General features: G+C 40.6%; 1 protein-coding gene across 1 annotated transcript in view; it reads left to right on the top strand.

The window, feature by feature from the left end:
* The window catches only part of LOC311223246 (uncharacterized protein), a 39,678-nt gene extending 21,920 nt beyond the window's left edge, over positions 1-17,758 (top strand). Inside the window, exon 2 of the mRNA XM_084308016.1 lies at positions 16,303-17,758. Coding sequence (XP_084164142.1) covers positions 16,370-17,548 — 1,179 coding nt within the window. The 5' untranslated portion in view covers positions 16,303-16,369 and the 3' untranslated portion in view covers positions 17,549-17,758. The remainder of the gene's footprint in view (positions 1-16,302) is intronic.
* Positions 17,759-19,431: the final 1,673 nt, after the last annotated feature.

Genomic DNA, 19,431 nt, shown 5'->3' with positions numbered 1-19,431 from the left:
CCGGTGAGTCAAAAAGTTAATTTCGTGCCCTGCGTGCAGCCCTACCTCACGTGCTCAAGTCTACACACCTGTGAATGTCACCCTGTTGTCCAGTCCCTCTGCCTTAATTAACATAACATGATCCCATAGCAAATTATAATAATGACTCATGAAACATTTTAATTTGGATCTTAAGCTACTTGCTTAATCAAATGTATTTTAATAACGAATACAATAATCAATCATAATGAAAACCAATTAAATAATACAAATGAATGTGCAAGTTTAAATGTAAAGATAATGTGCAAATAATGTTTTAAAATTAACTCAAAGTAGTAGCCTCTGCGCCACCACCGCAGTTCTGATGGGGCTGTTAACCTGCTCCAGGAGGGTGACGTGGATCCACTCACTAGGCTCCACCATCTCCAACAGCTGTAGGGGAGAGGAGAGGAGGATGAGTCGGATCAGACAGACTTCTAGGTCTTTTGTTTGCTGTGTGCGAGTGAGAGGAGCGTTTGCTGTGTGTGTGTCTTACTCTGATCTGCTGCAGGGGAACACACAATTTACAAATGACAGCATCCATAAAGGAACCTGTGATTGCATTGCTATAGCTCAAACTTATAAACCATCAGATATAAAATAGCTAGCACTAACGTTCCCCGTCTCTGCAGTCTTGCTTGCGCTTTAGCCCAAAAAGTTAATCTTTTTTCAACTGAGAAAAAAAAGCAGCCTAGAGACCATGGTGCTATACAGACAGTGAAAGTTGGCACTAGCTATCTTAACTTACCGGTAGCTAATTAATACTCCAGTAATACGACACTCGGTGCTAATTGACAGAGCTGTAAACACCGGTAGCCTAGCCAAGCTCTAGTGTATGCTCTAAGCTTATGGCTCTTATAATGGCTGGGGGTTTGATGCATGCAGACAAATACAGACCGGTCTCCAATATAAGGTCGCAAAAAATGTTTTTTTTTTTATTTTTCGTGACGTGGTATAGAATGAGAAACTTTTGCCAATGCAAATAAAGTGCTGCCTCCCGCTACACTGACTACCGTACATTAACGTGTCCCTCTGGTTGGTGTTAGCTTTAGCGCTAGCCGCTAGCTAACGTTGTCATCTAGATCTGTGGTGTCAGCTGGATGACGTTGACTTCCTTAGCAAACGTTAACGTTCGCTATCTATATGGCGTTGGCAGGCGAGGCTGGCGTTGTCCAGTTGACACATTATTTACAGATCATGATGCTATGATAGCGTTAGTAGCTAAAGCTATTGCCTGCATGTTATCAACAAGATAGTAGTCGAGAAGGTACAACACGCAAAATGGTCCGTGCGGACCCCGCAACCTATAGACGGTTCCAACTTCAGTGTGTGAATTACGTAATCCACCACAGTTTCACAATTACTCAACTGCACTCAATATTTAAATACCAATGCTAGTCTAAATAAATGTAGACAGACAATGTACGTATTAAAAAAATCTGAAAATGAAGGGATTATGTCCATGAGTGTCATCTTTTTAAATTAAGGCCTGCCTCTTATATAAGCCTCTCTAATAAAGGCCTGGTGCTCTTTGCAGCTGAGGTAAATAGAAGACCCGTCCTATATTTGAGGATTTACGATACGTTGGTGGACACAGCCTCAACATATTAACTGAAATAGCGTTCGCTTAGCATTATCCCAACATGTAAGCTAATGTAAACATTACAATACTATGGCTAACTAGCTAAAAACGTACCCATGATCCGAGGTAGCTGTCATCACGGTTCCAGGGTGCACTGTTTGCTCGTGCATCGCGGTCCAGCTGCAGACCCGGAGAAGCCGTAGTGCTGCAGTTTTGAATGAAAGTTACTGGGCCTTTGTTTTTCATACAACGCTTCAACGCTAAAATTCCGCGTCAACGAGTTTTTATGATCGACATCGTCGATTATGTCGACTAATTGTAGCCCTAATTGATAAGCTCCAACATTATCGGTTCTGCTATCGGTAGTCTAGGAGCGGATTAGCTACGGAGCTAACGGAGTGTACCATCCATCTGCGACGCAACGGTGGCAGCAACACTGGAAACTCCATGGACTTAATTAAACACTTCATGGAAACGGAGTAACGTTACCGTTATGTCAGGGCTGTACGCTAAGCTTTTTCACTAGGGGCACACTTGCCCCTAAATGAGAAATTTAGGGGCAAAGAATAATTTTTAGGGGCACATTTTTAAATAACCATTTTACCATTATAGTAGGGCTGGGCTATATGGCCTCTAAATGATATCGCGATATTTTTTGGCCATATGATTCATGATACACGATACATATCGCAATATTTTTACATTTCCTCTAAAGCACTTAAAAATGCTTGATTTAACCCTTTGATGGATACAGTCACGCCAATATGATGATTATAATAAGTCCCTGCAACATATGTTTGCATTATTAAACCATGAAGATGCTTTAAAAAATAATTTTATGAAAATGTACTAAGAGTAGGCTACTGACACACTAATAAAATTTACATCCCAGACCATTTATATAAAAACTCTTGGGTGCCTTTTTTTTTGCACAGTACTGTGTTTTCTATCCACTTTAGCCAAACACACACACACATATATATATATATATACACACACTACTGTGAGAAAATAATAATCACACACAAAGGGATAATGGCTTATAGCTAGGGATGGGTATCGTTAGGATTTTATTGATACTACAGGGCTGTACACTGCGATGATATCGTCGCGAATTTCCCCTTTAATTGGCCGTTGCGATTGGTAAATATTATCTGGGGGCGGGCTTGCGCGTAGTGCTTTCAAGCCTTCGATTCGCATTTCACTCCTAAATTATCCAAGGCGTGTGATGGCGCGATGACGTCACTCACGCGAGCTGAGCAGTGAGCACTCAGCAGGTATGATCAGCGGGAACAATCGACTGAGCACTCACTCTGATAGACTGGCTGACTGTCTGATTTAGCTATGAAGAAAAGTAAAGTTAGTATTGCTTCATATTTTCGACGCGTTGTTCGACCTCCTATAGTGAGCCGAACTGAACTGAACTCAGACACACGGAGAGAGCTGCGGCGTCTGCTCCTCCTCCAGCCCTCTCGCACCCGTGGCTGTTGTAAACACTGGGACCTCGGTGAGCCTGCCAGCCGGCTAGCTACTGATGGCTATCAACAAATGCTCCAGTAAGTCTAGTAGTGCATGATAGCTCGCGTTAGCTTACTGTTCAAAACGAAACGTCCCATTAAACTAAATAGTTCAGATAGTGTTATAAGACATTGATATCAGGACGGAGCTATCTGAACTATTTAGTTTAATGGGACGTTTCGTTTGATTGAGTCGATGCGTATTCGAGCTGAGGGCACGCTGAATATAGTCAATAGGGACCAGCTGCAGCGCCGGAGAATCCTGGCCGTAGCTGGAGGCTACAGTATAGGGCTCCGGAGAATCCTGGCCGTAGCTGGAGGCTACTCAGTACACACAGACAGTGGAGCTGGTTGCATATAGCGAGCATTTAGACTTGTTGCCTGGTGGCGATGTCTCGCAGATAATACAACTACAAGTATGATTATATATATATTTTATTAAAAGAAAAATTATATAAAATAATTTTTTTTCTTTTTTTTTTAAATCAAAAACAATCGATATAAATAATGGTAAAATTGTTATTTAAAAATGTGCCCCTAGTGAAAAAGCTTAGCGTACAGCCCTGTACTACTACTCTTATCGGTTCTTTTTGATAATTTTTTTGCAAGAAAAAAAGACAATTAATTAAGAACAGAATCGACATTGCTTTATTATTTATACAACTTTATAAATAAGTATTATAAATAAATATAATTTCTTCAGCAACAGCAGCAGCAATGTTCTTTTATATAACTTTATAAATAAATATAATAAATGAATATAATTTCTTCAGCAACAGCAGCAACAAACTGTGCCATGTCAGCAGTGGACAGCAACAGTACACCAATTACAAAATACCAATAACAGTAGGAAAGAATTAATTATGTGGATCATCACCACAAACAATCATCAAAACCAGGAACCCTTTACAGGAGATCCCGGACGAGCCCCCATTTTATGTTACAACCCCAGTATGTCTAGGGGAAGGGGTGAATAACATAAAAGATGATTGTGTTGGAATTAGTGATAAATGAACCAAAGGATAAATAATTCAATGCCCACAACAAGTTTAGTTTAAAGAAAGTAATATATTGTGCCTTTTTTATATACAAACAAAACAGACTAACAAACAATGACAATGGTGGATTTGATACACACAACCAAAGGGGAAAGGGGGGGGGGGAGAAGGGAAAAGGAGCTTGAATGATGCCAAAGGAATAAACTAAGTAAAACAAAACACAACTAACTCAGTAAGGAATATCTTGTCTACCTATATACAAACACAAAGGTCAAATAAAACCTACTACTCACTACCTACACTGACTAACCAAACGTTATGTCCAAAACCTACAATGAGTGGCATCACTCCTTACCTAGTGTGTCTAGACAATAATACCACTACGTGTAGCACCAAGTGTATTGGGCCCTTACCTGCTCCAATTCCCAACCCACACACACACACACATACACGTGTACCAAGTTGGCTAAATATATCAGAATCAAACATTCGACCAACAGCATATAGACAAAAAGAAGGGGGGAAACAGGAAGTGCCACATGGGTTTTAAAACAAGAGGAGGGCTTCCGATTGGTCAACTGGTGATTTGCTTGATGGCTGGGATGACTGGCTGGTTTCCAATTAGTGTCCTGATGAAGGACAGGAACCTGGATCAGAGTATAGCAGGTGGAGGGAGTGGGAGAGAGAGAGAGAGAAAGAGAGAGAAAAGGGGGGGGGGGGGCACAAAAGTACAAGCATACAACAGCCACATGCTGGAACGTAACAGTGTCTGACTCTGAATTATAGACTTTTTATAATAAACAACAAAAGGCTAACAGAACTGTGACACTCGTTCACCCTATCCTCTGTCATCCTTCCTCTAGCTGCTAGGGAGAAAGGACTTTGGGTGGTGGAGGGAGGTAGAGGGAGGATGTGTGGTGGCCCTGGGCTCACTGGGCTGGGACATGGTGGCTGACGGCTCAGCTTGACGATCTATAAAAAGTTTTTAGATTGTAGTATTTGTAGCTAAACAATTATTTTGTTTATTAGCCTATTTGTAATAATTCTTTATTAGCCTAGGCAACTCAGTATCTTGGCTTACCGGCGGCAGTGGACGTGGATGCAGATGGGACACTGCGCGCAAGGCAGTCGAATACGTGCATTTCTGCACACTATCATGTTTTGCCAACCGATGTTTTGATAAATTGCTCGTATTGCCACCCTTACTGACAAATGTTTTGTTGCACTTGTGGCAACGTGCGTTGTCGGCATCGACTCTTGTAAAGTATATCCATACTTTCGAGCGCTTCGCTCTATCCGCCATCACGACTCGAGTGCATGCAGAGGCAGAGCTGTCTGTGTCTCACTTCAGCACGGAGACGGCACCTTCCTTAAGTTAAGAAGTACCCGTATGTGTATGACTCTCGCGAGTAGTGTGTGTAATAATGGCTCGCTGCGGCTCGCTTCTCGTGCAGAGACAAGAGAGAGGAGAGATCGTTCGCAACTTTTAAATAATAATAATAATAATTTCTCTAGAGTATCGATAGCAGTACCGATGACGTCGGAGCTTATAAATACTCTGGTCTTTTCTAATATAGTACCGGTTCCCGTTTAGAACCGGGGTCCGGGGGTCATCCCTACTTATAGCAGACTTAATGATTTTAGAATATTTCAGATAATGAAATTAAATGTTTATATCATCAACTATCCAGTTAGTATTTATACTGTCTGTAACGTTTGGCTACTTTAAATCATTGAATGTAGAGAGAGCTGTACTGTATTGTACCCATTCTGCAATCTGTTAATAAAGTTTTCAATCAATCAATCAATCAGAGCGAGAGAGGGGGCGAGAACGAACGAGAGAGCCAGCCCCCCCCCTCTGGTTTTGTTCTAGGTTCGTGTTTTGATCGTCTAAGCTGCCGTAGGGGATGACGTCACACTCGAATGTAAACTGGAAGCATTTAACACACGGAGATGGAAAGTGGATGATATACAGAAACGAATAACCAATAAATATGAAGTTATGTTTAAACTTCTGTTGTCAAGCGTTGTCAATATAACCCACCCCCTTTCCTCACGAATGGAACTAGTGTTGTGGAGTCCGCTTTGACCGGTGTCTAGGGTTAGCTTAGCATAGTCCTAATGGATACCGTGGATAGCAGCTAACGTTAGCCCATTGCTTGTGTCAATTAAATTGCATGTTATTAAAGGTCCGTGCTGGTCTGTCTAATGAAATTACAACCGCAACATTATGCCCTGGTTGTAGGCTAATGTTTTATCCAATTTGTATGGATTAATTTAGGAGTGAAATGCGAATGAAGGGTTGAAATCACTACTCGCAAGCTTGCCCCCAGATATTATTTTCCACTCGCATCGGCCAAATTAGGGGGCAATTTGCGTTAATCTCGTCGCAGTGTACAGCCCTGTATGTCGAGTTCATACTACACGTATGAACTCGACATAGCGTTAACGTTACTCCGTTTCCATGAAGTGTTTAATTAGCAGCAATCTTGTTGAAAATGTAACGTTAAGTTAGGTATCTGACGCCTTCGCTCCGTGCATTGCATTGCACCGGAAAAGCGACGACAGGAAGCTGTCACGAAATAATTGTAGTCATATTGTAGTCCTTTAGTCTTATTAACTAAAAGATTTTAACTAAATAAAAAGCAGCAGCACTATTGCATAACTGAGTCATGTTTGCTATGTATTTCTTCCTTTAGGCAGGGCTGAACAGTGCAAGATATATGTTGCTCGTGCTACAGCAACATCGGTCTGTGCGATGAATGGATTTACTTCAGTAGCACCCGTGCGATAGGCATTCGGTTCATATCGATACTGAAAATCCTGTGGCAAGTCTCATCTCTGCAGAAGCACAGCTCCAGCCATAATAAGTATGGCTCCGGCAGCTAACAACGTTCGGTTCATATCGATATTCTTATTTTGAAAATCCCGTGGAGTCGACTCGTATCCGCTCGGCTCACAGCACAGCAGTAGCGTCTGAAACGCGGACATTGCAACATAGAAAGGCTATTGTGCCTATTTTGCGACCCAAAACAAGTCCCTGCTGTTTTATTCCGCAATGGGTCAAATGCATCTAACATGCTTTGTAATCCTTGCCATTCCTTTATGACCACGTCGTGTTAAAGGCCGAAATTAACGTTACGTTAGCGTAAGCTAACAACAAGCTAACCCTCTTCAGAGCCATAGAGAACAGCAGACGGGCAGAGTGAGGAGGAGGGGGGGTGGGGGGGGGGTAGGCAGGCGGGCATTCTCCCTTCTGTGTGTGTGCGTTTGAAAAGATCAGATGAAGTCAGATGAGTATATTATGTTGATAGTAAATGTACTGAGGGTGGACAGATAATGTTGATATTTAAACATAAAAAATACAATACATAATAAATATATTCATGATCATCATGCAACATTAAAAACAATTGCAGGAACTGTTTGGGAGAGGAAGGGGTTTTAGGTTGTGTGTTGTGAGTTCCAAATAAAAGTTTAAAGCTCAATATATCAAAACGTGGCACTTTACAGTGAACAGGAGGTCTATTTGTATTAAAAACAATGGATTGTTTTTCCTTTTTAAAAGTCTGGAAGAGGTAAATAATAGGTAAATAATTTTTTTATATAATTTGTATGGATTCATTTAGGAGTGAAATGCGAATGAAGAGTTGAAATCACTACTCGCAAGGTTGCCCCCAAATATTATTTACCACTCGCACGGGCCAAATTAAGGGGCAATTTGCGATAACCTCGTCGCAGTGTACAGCCCTGTAGTGAATTTGGTAATTCAGGGCTGTACACTGCGACGAGATGATCGCAAATTGCCCCTTAATTTGGCCCGTGCGAGTGGAAAATTATATTTGGGGGCAAGCTTGCGAGTAGTGATTTCAACCCTTCATTCGCATTTCACTCCTAAATTAATCCATACAAATTGGATAAAAAAATGTGTGTCCATTTAATTTTGTATTTCTCTTTGATCTCTATCGTTGGCGTGTAGTTCAGTGCTAAAGTCTGTCTTCGTCACACTGAGTCTATACCCTGAGTAATATCCATATTATGTCAGTAAATCCATCAGTGTCGGAAAGCTTATGTCTGGTTGCCTCATATACTATCACGTCGTCTGCGAACAGTCCCAATTTATGTTCTGTTCCCCTTATCTCCACCCCTTTGATGTCTTTGGTCTAGTTAGTTGAGCCAGTGGTTCGATGAATACATCGAAGAGCGTTGGCGAAAGACAGCAACCCTGTCTGGTAGCTCTCTCTAGTTTAATCCGGTCCGTCAGACTACCATTTACCTCCATCCTTGCCGTCGGTTCTTGATATAATGCCCTAATTGTTTTCATAGCGTTTTTGTCTAATCCAAATTTCTCCAATACTTTATATAGAAATATCCAGCTTACACTGTCGAATGCTTTTTCTGCATCTAGGCTAACTAATACTGTACTTCCTCCTTCCTTTTGTATCTCCTCTACCACCTGCACTGTCTTCCTTATGTTATCCTGTGTCTGCCTTCCTTTAATGAATCCGGTCTGGTCCTCGTCTATAATATCTGTCATAAATGTCTCAAATCTTTTGGATATTATTGATGTATACATCTTGTAATCTACATTAATTATGGACACTGGTCTGAAACTGCTACATAGTTATCTATCTTTCCCTTCTTTTGGAATTGTAGTAATTATGGCTTCTTTCCATGAAGGTGGCATTGTGCCTTCTGTCATCGTGTGTCTGAATGCTGCTTCTAATATGGGGCTCAGTTCCTGTCTAAATGTTTTGTAGAATTCAGAGGGGAATCCGTCGCTACCCTGTGATTTACTGCTCTTTGCTTTACTGATCGCATTCCCCACTTCTTGTTCTGTAATCTCTGCGACGCGTTTAATATTTCGTTCTGTTCCTTCCCTATCGATGGTAGATCTAATTTTCCAAAAAATTAGGGATGCACCGAATGGGAAATTCTTGGCCGAAACCGATACCGAAAATAGGAAACAGTTGGCCGAAAACCGAATGCCGAAAGGCCGAAAATGATTAATATAAATATATATACATATATATGTTATTTTTATTTTTTTTAGCTACCTGATTATGGCAAAATACATGATTATGGCTAAACTTAACTTAAATAATATTAATAATCACTTATGGGCCCATAAAACATTTATTCAGCACTTTTGAATGCATACATTAATTCCAGACTGTTAAGACTAAAAGACTACAACGATTTCCATTTCCGGTTTAACGATACATTTTCAACAACAGATTGCTGCTAATTAAACACTTCATTTAAACGGAGTAACGTTAACGTTATGTCGAGTTCATACGTGTAGTGTAGTATGAACTCGTCATAACGTTAACATTACTCAGTGTCCACTGTTGCTGCCACCGTTGCGTCGCAGATGGATGGTACACTGTTAGCTCCGTAGCTAATCCGCTCCTAGACTACTGATTAGGGCTGGGCGATATGACGATATTATATAAATATCGGGTACAGTTCATTAACGATACACTTTTTCAGCGTATCGTGGATATCGTGATGTTTTGCCCAAGAGGATTGTGTCGCGTCAATCTGTCCACACGTTACTCGTTCATATCTCAGCCCGTGCTGAGATATGCCCATTCCGCGGTCTGTTAATAAAGTTTTCAATCAGACAGATGTATGGAAAGGCTTTTATTATAACATTCGTTGTAGTAAAATCATTATGCCTCATTTAGTCATCCTGTGGAGCACTGGTCTCCTACTCGACGGCCGCGGGGAGCTAATGTTAGTAGCTTTGTTGATGTTCAGCACACAGGACATTCAGGAAGTCAAAAACTAATAGCGCTTGCCGATTGGTGCTAAGAACAGCAGGGCGGGGGCAAGCGGTGTGACGTAATTGGCAGACTCGACTGTCAATCAAAATGATTATGTTTCCGTCAGAATGAATGAATGAAAACTTTATTAAAAGGTTGCAGAATGGGTACAATACAGTACAGGAGGATGAAGACCAGAAAAAGACTTTCGGCTTTTTTACATAAGGTTCCTCCATTTTCAATTCATCAAAACATTTAGAGACATACATATATACAGTAGTTTCATTAAAATGCTATTGATTGATTGATTGATTGATTTAAAACTTTATTAACATATTGCAGAATGGGTACAGTACAGCTCAATACATACAATTGTTAAGGGGATGCAGACCAGAGAAAGACTTTAGTCTTGTTTACATCAGGGTCCCCCATTTTCAATTCATCATATTTCATATCTAAATCATATAATATCTCATTGCTAAATATATGCAATATATAATCTAATAATCCAATAATCTAAATCTAATATATAATATAAAAATGCTAAATGCATGGGTATTTTATTTTGTCTTTAATGTTAGCTTGCAAACTCAAATACTGTCTTGGTAAGCCTCGTAATGAATTGTTTGGGGTAAAAAAGAAAAACATCGATAGGCCGATTGCAGTCAACAAGGCACTTATCGGCCGATACCGATACCCGACCGATACATCGGTGCACCCCTAATCCCTAGTGTTGATCCTTTTTGACCAGTGATGAGGTGTTGATCCTTTTTGACCAGTGATGAGGTGTTGATCCTTCTTGACCAGTGATGAGGTGTTGATCCTTCTTGACCAGTGATGAGGTGTTGATCCTTCTTGACCAGTGATGAGGTGTTGATCCTTCTTGACCAGTGATGAGGTGTTGATCCTTCTTGACCAGTGATGAGGTGTTGATCCTTCTTGACCAGTGATGAGGTGTTGATCCTTTTTGACCAGTGATGAGGTGCTGATCCTTCTTGACCAGTGATGAGGTGTTGATCCTTTTTGACCAGTGATGAGGTGTTGATCCTTCTTGACCAGTGATGAGGTGTTGATCCTTCTTGACCAGTGATGAGGTGTTGATCCTTCTTGACCAGTGATGAGGTGTTGATCCTTCTTGACCAGTGATGAGGTGTTGATCCTTCTTGACCAGTGATGAGGTGTTGATCCTTCTTGACCAGTGATGAGGTGTTGATCCTTCTTGACCAGTGATGCGGTGTTGATCCTTCTTGACCAGTGATGAGGTGTTGAGGGTCCAAGAGAGGGCGTGCGCACGTCTTCCTGAACTCCACGATGAGCTCCTTGGTGTTGAGCGCCAGGTTGTTGTCGGCGCACAGCGCCACCAGGTGCTGGACCTCCTCCCTGTAGGCCGACTCATCGCTGGGTCATCTGCAAACTGGATAATGGTGGTGTTGGTGCCGTGTACAGGAGTGCAGTCGTAGGTGAAGAGGTATTCAGTACATGGTACTGACTGGGTCTGTAGTAAGAAACATGAGCATCACTTTCTGTTCAACTTCCAAAGTCACCTCCAAATAAAAGGAGAAAAGACAAATTTTTTTTTAGTACTTGGTAGTCGTGGATTATTTTGTAGACTAATGTTTCATCAAATTTACAGAAAACATACTATCGTGTAGGGGTGTAACGATTAGGGATGGGTACCGAATTCGGTACTTTTAAGGTACCGAACCGAAACACGTTGGTACTACAGAGTATCGATTCAAGTGAGATACTTTTTTTTTTTTTTTTGTGTCAACGTTCACACGCACAATATATGCTTACCTAGGATTTGACTTGATTCAACAACAAAGCAGTCGGAGCAATGGCAAGCCGAAAACGGTCGAAATTGTAGTTATTTGAAGTTTGGATTTTATTTTTTACGACTGAGGTAGGTAAATAAAATTGAGACTAAAGTACCGAAAAAAGGTACCGTTGGGTACCGGTATCCAGGGAGCGAAATTAACTTTTTGACTCACCGGCCAGTGGCGGGTAGATGGGAAGAATCTACCGCCAAGCATATTTCTTACCTGCCAAATTTTTTTTTATTAAAAAAATATATATATATATATATTTTATATAAAAAAAAAATTTTTAAATAAAATATATATTATATAATCATACTTGTAGTTGTATTATCTGCGAGACATCGCCACCACGCAATAAGTCAAAATGCTCGCTATCTGCAAACAGCTCCACTGTCTGTGTGTATACTTGAGTAGCCTCCAGCTCCAGCAAGGATTCTCCGGCGATGCAGCTAGACCCTATACTAATACTCTACATTCAGCATGCAAGGATTCTTCGGCGCTGCAGCTGGACCCTATTGGTGTATAATGTTACGGTTCTTTGGTCAAATCACATTCATCAAGCCCTCAGCTAGAATACGCATTGAATCAATGCTATAAGACATTGATATCAGGAGCTATCTGTAGCTACTGCTAGCCCGCTAGATAACGTTAAGACAATTTAGTTTACTGGGACATATAGAGCTAACGTGAGCTAGCTAACGTGAGCTAGCTAACGAGGGAACAGAGGTATTATACACTCGAGTCGACTATTGCTGGAGCATTTGTTGATATCGGCAGCTATCAGTAGCTAGCCAGCTAGATACCGTTAGACAATGCCTCGTCATGTATTAAACTAAAAGTGAATAGTTGACTGGGTCATTGTTTAAACAGTAACGGTAGCTCATGGAGGTCCGATCTAGACTAGAGCAGCAGACTGCCTCTGTGTTGATACGAGCAGAAGCCAATAGTATCCTGCTGCAGGGCTGGGCGGATATGACTCGTTGCCACGTTTTTTTTTATTTTTTATTTTTTTCAAAATAAGACTATCATACAAACCGAATGTTGCTAACTGCCGGAGCCATCGATATTATGACTCTAGCTGCGCTTGGGCCGGAAATGAGACCCGCACAGATTTTCAAAATAAGAGTATCGTTATGAACTACACGCCACACGGCGGGCAGACCTCTCAGTGGCAAGCGCCAAAGGTAAAAACTGAGCGCCCCTGGCGGGCGGCGGGCTTAAATTTCGCCCCCTGCCGGTATCGATTCACGTATCAGTTCAAATGTGAAAGGTACCCATCCCTAGTAACGATGCATCGATTAATCGAAATGCATTGATTCTAATTAGGACTGGGCAATTAATCGGAAAAAAATCGATCTCGATTCATAGACCTATGCAATCTCATTTCTAAGTATTTTTGTATTAAAAAGAAAATAAACTATTAATTTTTTTTCTTTATTTTACTTTTTACTTTTTTAAATTATTTGATTGAAAAAATAAGAATCGTGAGAGAATCATGATCTCAATTCTTAGAGAGAAAAATCGTGATTCACATTTGAGCAAGAATCGCCCAGCCCTAATTCTAATGTGACGATTCAACTGCATTGATTTGAAAATGTTAGATTCGATTATAATCGAAATTAATCGTTTTTTTTGTGTGTTGTTTTTATTGACCTATAGTCCATTCATGCTGAGTGAATCAGTTCCCCCAGCCACATTTGTGTATTCAAATTTTTGGGGGGGAATTAACTGATCGAAAATGTATCAAAAATGTATCTACCGGTAATCGAATCGTGGTCAAATGAAGAGATTACATGATGCATTGAATCGTTGCTTGAATAATCGTAATCAAAATTAATCGGTGTGAGGTCGCATTGTTACACCCCTAATATCGTGATATATATCTTCTTTACAGATATATGAAATTTCCCATAGCGTGATATAAGATTTTATCCACAAGGTGTAACTTAGGCCGTGTTCACACCTGAAAGTCTGCGGATAGTCTGGACTTTCTGGTGGACCAAATGTGAAAATGATACATTGTTTGATTTTGGTCTGCGTTCACACTGCCCTTTTTGGTGCGGACCTCATTTGTAAACAAAGGACATGCAGTTGCCAAGTCGTTCATCTATTGCAGTGATTCCCAACCTGGCGTCCGCGGACCCCCTGGGGGTCCGCCAGGGGGCGCAGGGGGTCCGCCAGACCACAGATGATTTGATGTCTTTTTTTTTTTTTTCTTTTTTTTTAGAGAAATATTTAATTAGCATATTTTTATCATCAGAAGCATGAATAGTCTCTCCACTACAATACAAAATAAAGATAAATAAATAAACATCTAGACATGATTTTTGAACGTTAACAGTAGGCTACCGGGTAGCCGCTAAAACGCGAATCAGTTGACTGTATCACTTTCTGTAGCTAGCCTAGCACGCTAGTTAACTTTCTCGGCTCGTCTGCAGTCAGCCGCCAGAGGCGAAAATGTGTGACCGAAAAAGAGATGACGGCAGCTCATCTGCAAAAAAAGTTAGGACCTACAGCAATCGCGAAAATTACATCACCATGGGCTTCACTGAGGGACCAGACAAACGACCTGAGTGTGTGATTTGTGGAGAAAAGTTGGCAAACTCGAGCCTGAAGCCCAGCAAGCTGAAGAGACATCAGGCGTCTAAGCACCCAGAAACCGTTGGGAAGGATCCAGACTTTTTTCAGAGGAAAGAACAGTCTCTCAAGGCGAACAAGCCTGTTGATGTTAGAGTAGCGTGGAGCAGGGGTGGCAGTGATTTACAGAAGGCTACCGAAGCCTCCTTTGAGTGTTCGCTTTTAATTGCAAAAGCAAAGAAACCGCACAATATTGGCGAGCAGCTCATCAAACCAGCCTGCATCAAAATGGTTTAGAAACTGTGCGGCCCACAGGTGGCGGATAAACTAAAATCAGTACCACTCTCGAACAATGTAGTGAAAGACCGAATTGATAAGATGTCAAGTGATTGCGAGCAGCAGCTGTCAGAAAAGCTTAGAAAGGGTCCATTTGCCATACAACTTGATGAAACTACAACTGTCGCAGACGAGGCTGTGCTCATCGTTTATGTGCAATATATCGAAAATGAGGATCTGAAGCAGGACATTCTCATGTCAGTCAACCTTACTACCACCACTCGAGGTGAGGATATTTTTACTGCAGTGGATTCTTACTTCATTCAACATAAATGCAAACCGTTCACCATTAGGGCCTGATTTGAGAGGATGAATACAGGATTTGAATATTGGCCAAAATTTTGAAATACATATGGTGCAAGATTAGATTTGTTGATTGAAGGCACAAGTCAAAGAAGCATAGTGGGTCTAATTATGATGCATATGCCTGTGTATAAGCAGTTTGTTATTAAAATGACAAAAAAAAGGTATTAAACCCAGCTAGGACAGATTCTCTCTGCTACTGATTGGAATTTCCTGTCTCATATTTAGTTTAATTTGTTGCATTGATTTGTTCCATAAATGCAAACCGTTCACCATTAGGGACTGATTTGAGAGGATGAATACAGGATTTGAATATTGGCCAAACATTTTGAAATGCATATGGTGCAAGATGAGATTTGTTGATTGAAGGCACAAGTTAAAGAAGCATAGTGGGTCTAATTGTGATGCATATGCCTGTGTATAAGCAGTTTGTTATTAAAATGACAAAAAAAAGGTATTAAACCCAGCTAGGACAGATTCTCTCTGCTACTGATTGGAATTTCCTGTCTCATATTTAGTTTAATTTGTTGCATTGATTTGTTCCATAAATGCAAACCGTTCACCATTAGGGCCTGATTTGAGAGGATGAATACAGCATTTGAATATTGGCCAAACATTTTGAAATGCATATGGTGCAAGATGAGATTTGTTGATTGAAGGCACAAGTCAAAGAAGCATAGTGGGTCTAATTGTGATGCATATGCCTGTGTATAACCTTTGTTATTAAAATGAAAAAAAAAAAAGTATTTTATGGTATCTTATTAGGAGGGGGTCCGCGAATTTCATCAGAGATGTTTGGGGGTCCCTGGGGGGAAAAAGGTTGGGAACCACTGATCTATTGGACTATAGCACTCACAAACGTAAACAGTTGCCGACAGCGTAATGAGAGAGAGAGAGATACTGTTATTACGCGTGCGGCGCAAGTCGACTAGAGAGAGAGAGACTGACCGCGTGCGGTGCGAGTCTAGAGGGGAGAGACTGTCATTACGAGAGTGGCGCGAGTCTGACTTTGTTTGGTCCTCAAAATAGTTCGGTTTGTGTTCACACCTCTACAAATTAAACGGACTATTGATTTAAAGGGACCATGGTCCACTTAAAGTGGACCTAACAGAGTAGGTGTGAACGCGCCCTTAAATCTGTCATAACCTGAGACTAAAGGGGCTTTAGTCCTGACTAAATTTAAACTGACCTTAACCAAAGCTATGATGTAACCACTCCTGCTCCAGAAACTGTTGACTCACTGGTGCTTGAAACAAAGTGGTTTAAGTCTAGAACTGTAGATGACTCTGGACTACACTGTGTTCTTAAACTATAAAATCCAGATACAAGCTGAATAAAATCACATATCTTTCTTTCCTTCCTCTGACACTCTTCTCCATCCAGATAGCTGTCCTGTCAGGCCTGGGAAGAAACCAAGAGGCTTGGATGGAAAAAAAACTTCAGTTCTAAGATGAATCACAATAAACAACAACACATTCACACAGGAAAGAAGCCCTACTCCTGTGACCAGTGTGGACAGGGCTTTATTAAGCAACAGGGTCTGAAAACACACCAGATGATTCACACAGGAGAGAAGCCCTACTCCTGTGATCAGTGTGGACAGCGCTTTACTCGTCAGGGTGATCTGAGAACACACCAGAGAATTCACACAGGAGAGAAGCCCTACTCCTGTGACCAGTGTGAGAAGAGCTTTAGTCAACAGCATAGTCTGAAAACACACCAGATGATTCACACAGGAGAGAAGCCCTACGCCTGTGACAGGTGTGGGAAGAGCTTTCATCAACTGGGTAATCTGAAAACACACCAGATGATTCACACAGGAGAGAAGCCCTACGCCTGTGACCAGTGTGGACAGAGCTTTACTCGTCAACAGAGTCTGCAAAGTCACCAGAGAATTCACACAGGATGGAAGCCCTACTTTTGTGACCAGTGTGAGAAGAGCTTTAATCAACTGTCTCATCTGAAAACACACCAAATGATTCACACAGGAGAGAAGCCCTACTCCTGTGACCAGTGTGGACAGAGCTTTAGGCAGCAACATGATCTGAAACGGCACCAGAGAATTCACACAGGAGAGAAGCCCTATTCCTGTGACCAGTGTGGACAGAGCTTTACTCATCAGATTAGTCTGAAAACACACCAAATGATTCACACAGGAGAGAAGCCCTACTCCTGTGACCAGTGTGGGAAGAGCTTTAGTCAACAACATTATCTGAAATGGCACCAGAGAATTCACACAGGAGAGAAGCCCTATTCCTGTGATCAGTGTGGACAGAGCTTTACTCATCAGAGTAGTCTGAAAACACACCAAATGATTCACACAGGATGGAAGCCCTACTTTTGTGACCAGTGTGAGAAGAGCTTTAGTCAACTGCATAGTCTGAAAACACACCAGAGAATTCACACAGGAGAGAAGCCCTACTCCTGTGACAGGTGTGAGAAGAGCTTTAGTCAACTGTCTAATCTGAAAACACACCAGAGAATCCACACAGGAGAGAAGCCACATCATTGTGGTTTGTGTGATAAGAGATTCAGTAGATTAGCATGTTTCAGAAAACATGAGAAAAATCACTTGGGAGAGAAGATTCAGGGAAATGTCAAACCTGTCAATTCACCTGCACATTCTTAGAGGAGACAGCTGTAGCCAGTGTTAGAAGAGGTCCACTCATAATGAATGTGTGGCCCAGTGTTAAACGCTTCAGTATGTCATTACAGCTATCAGTCCATCAACAATCATAAGGATTATAGTGGTAGTAATATTTGACCGTTGTTTTGAAATGAAAAACTACTACCAAGAGCGTTTGACCTGCAGCACAGAAGCCTCTGAGAGAGAAGCGGTACTAGCATAGACGCAGTTTTCATTGACAACAACAGTTGTGTTTCTGTCGCTCTGAGGAGTGAGACAGACGGTGTGGATGTTCCTGGGACAATATGTCATTGGTATGAGAGTGAACACACATTGTTCTAGTGTTTTACATACTGGGATCATAGGAACTTTCTGACCTCACTATGGGCTGACCAGCCAAGAGCCAAGGTATGGACTTATATATTTGTATGTGGACACTAGTGATGTATTGAACTAATGTCACAACGTATTGTCAACATTCCTAGTAGTAGTTTTTTTTGTTTGTTTGTAGTAGGACATGTTTTTTTTGGGTTTTTTTTGTTTGTTTTTTTATACTTTCACAAGAAGTGTTTATTTTAGTGTTCTATGTATTGTCTTTTTCTAGATGGTTTTTCTACCATCTAACTGCTTGTGGGTTTATGGGAATTGCAGAGCAACCTGTTGCACAAGTAACTAACTATTTTGTCATTATTGTGTGTATATTGACGAGTAATTGCTGTACAATTGATGCAACTTATCAAAAGTTATAGGGTTGGAATCAATTCACTTTAAATTAAATCAATTAAAATCGAAAAATTTACTTTCTGGTGATGGGACATCTATTCACATGTACTTGTCATTAGGTTGGATAGTAAAAACGTTTCATGACAGAACTTACAAATATTTAAAATAAAATCTACATCTTGGATTAAAAAGTGAATTGATCCCAACTTTGAAGAATTCTCATTAGAATGTATGATATGCTAATAATATGGATGAATTGTAACCGTCAAGATAAGTGGGAAGGTGTGAATTGATGTCTTAGAAGTAACTGTAACTCAGAAGTATGACAATTAAATATTACATTTTAACCTACTTTGTATGAAAGGCTTCATCTTCTGAGTGCAACAATGATATTTTTTGAAAAGCCTCTGCTATTTACTGGAAACGCCTTCAAACAATATCTGAAATAATAAAGAAATAAAATACCTATCTTGCTAATATGTCTAATATGCTGCGATGCACTCAGAGTGTAACACTGGAGCTTGATATTATTTGATGAACGACGCCACGGACCCTTGGCTGCCACAGATGTACCTCCTGGTGACATGCTGCTCACAATCTAAGTCGCTTTGGATAAAAGCCTCTGCTAAATTACTAAACTGTAAAATGTGAGAATTCAAAACTTCATTGTCATTGTTTATTTATCCTGATGAGTCACTGAGAAATATCAATATTTAATTTTTTTAAAGAAGCCTTTACAAGGTCAAACATGTACATTCAGTTTATAAGATTGCTCCAGGTACAAAGTCAAGACCAAGTACATGAAGCAAAAGTAGAATCTAAAATCAGGTACATTTGAGGAAAATAGTGTTAAAACGGTTCAACCTTGAATTCTGGTCAGAAGGGTCGTCTTCGAGTGAGAAAATACATTGAACCAACATTTAATATCAGCCACCGTTTAGAAAAAGGTTATTGAACAGTATAAGGATTACGGCATGTTTTCAGAACTGAAATGTTGAGATATTTTATTGGAAATATATAAAGTATCAAAAGGTAGAACCCCCCCCCCCCCCCAGACTTTTTTAAACAAACACAGTTAAACAATTAAATAAAAATATAACAGACAAACGAAGATAAACCCACCCATCCTCAGAGAGATGCTTTAGGTTGATTATTTACCAATG

The sequence above is a fragment of the Notolepis coatsorum genome (genome assembly GCF_963971535.1).
Source record: "Notolepis coatsorum genome assembly, chromosome: 2".
NCBI classification, from domain to species: Eukaryota; Metazoa; Chordata; class Actinopteri; order Aulopiformes; family Paralepididae; genus Notolepis; species Notolepis coatsorum.
Note: the sequence above shows the minus strand (reverse complement) of the source record. Positions and strands in the feature narration are given on the sequence as shown.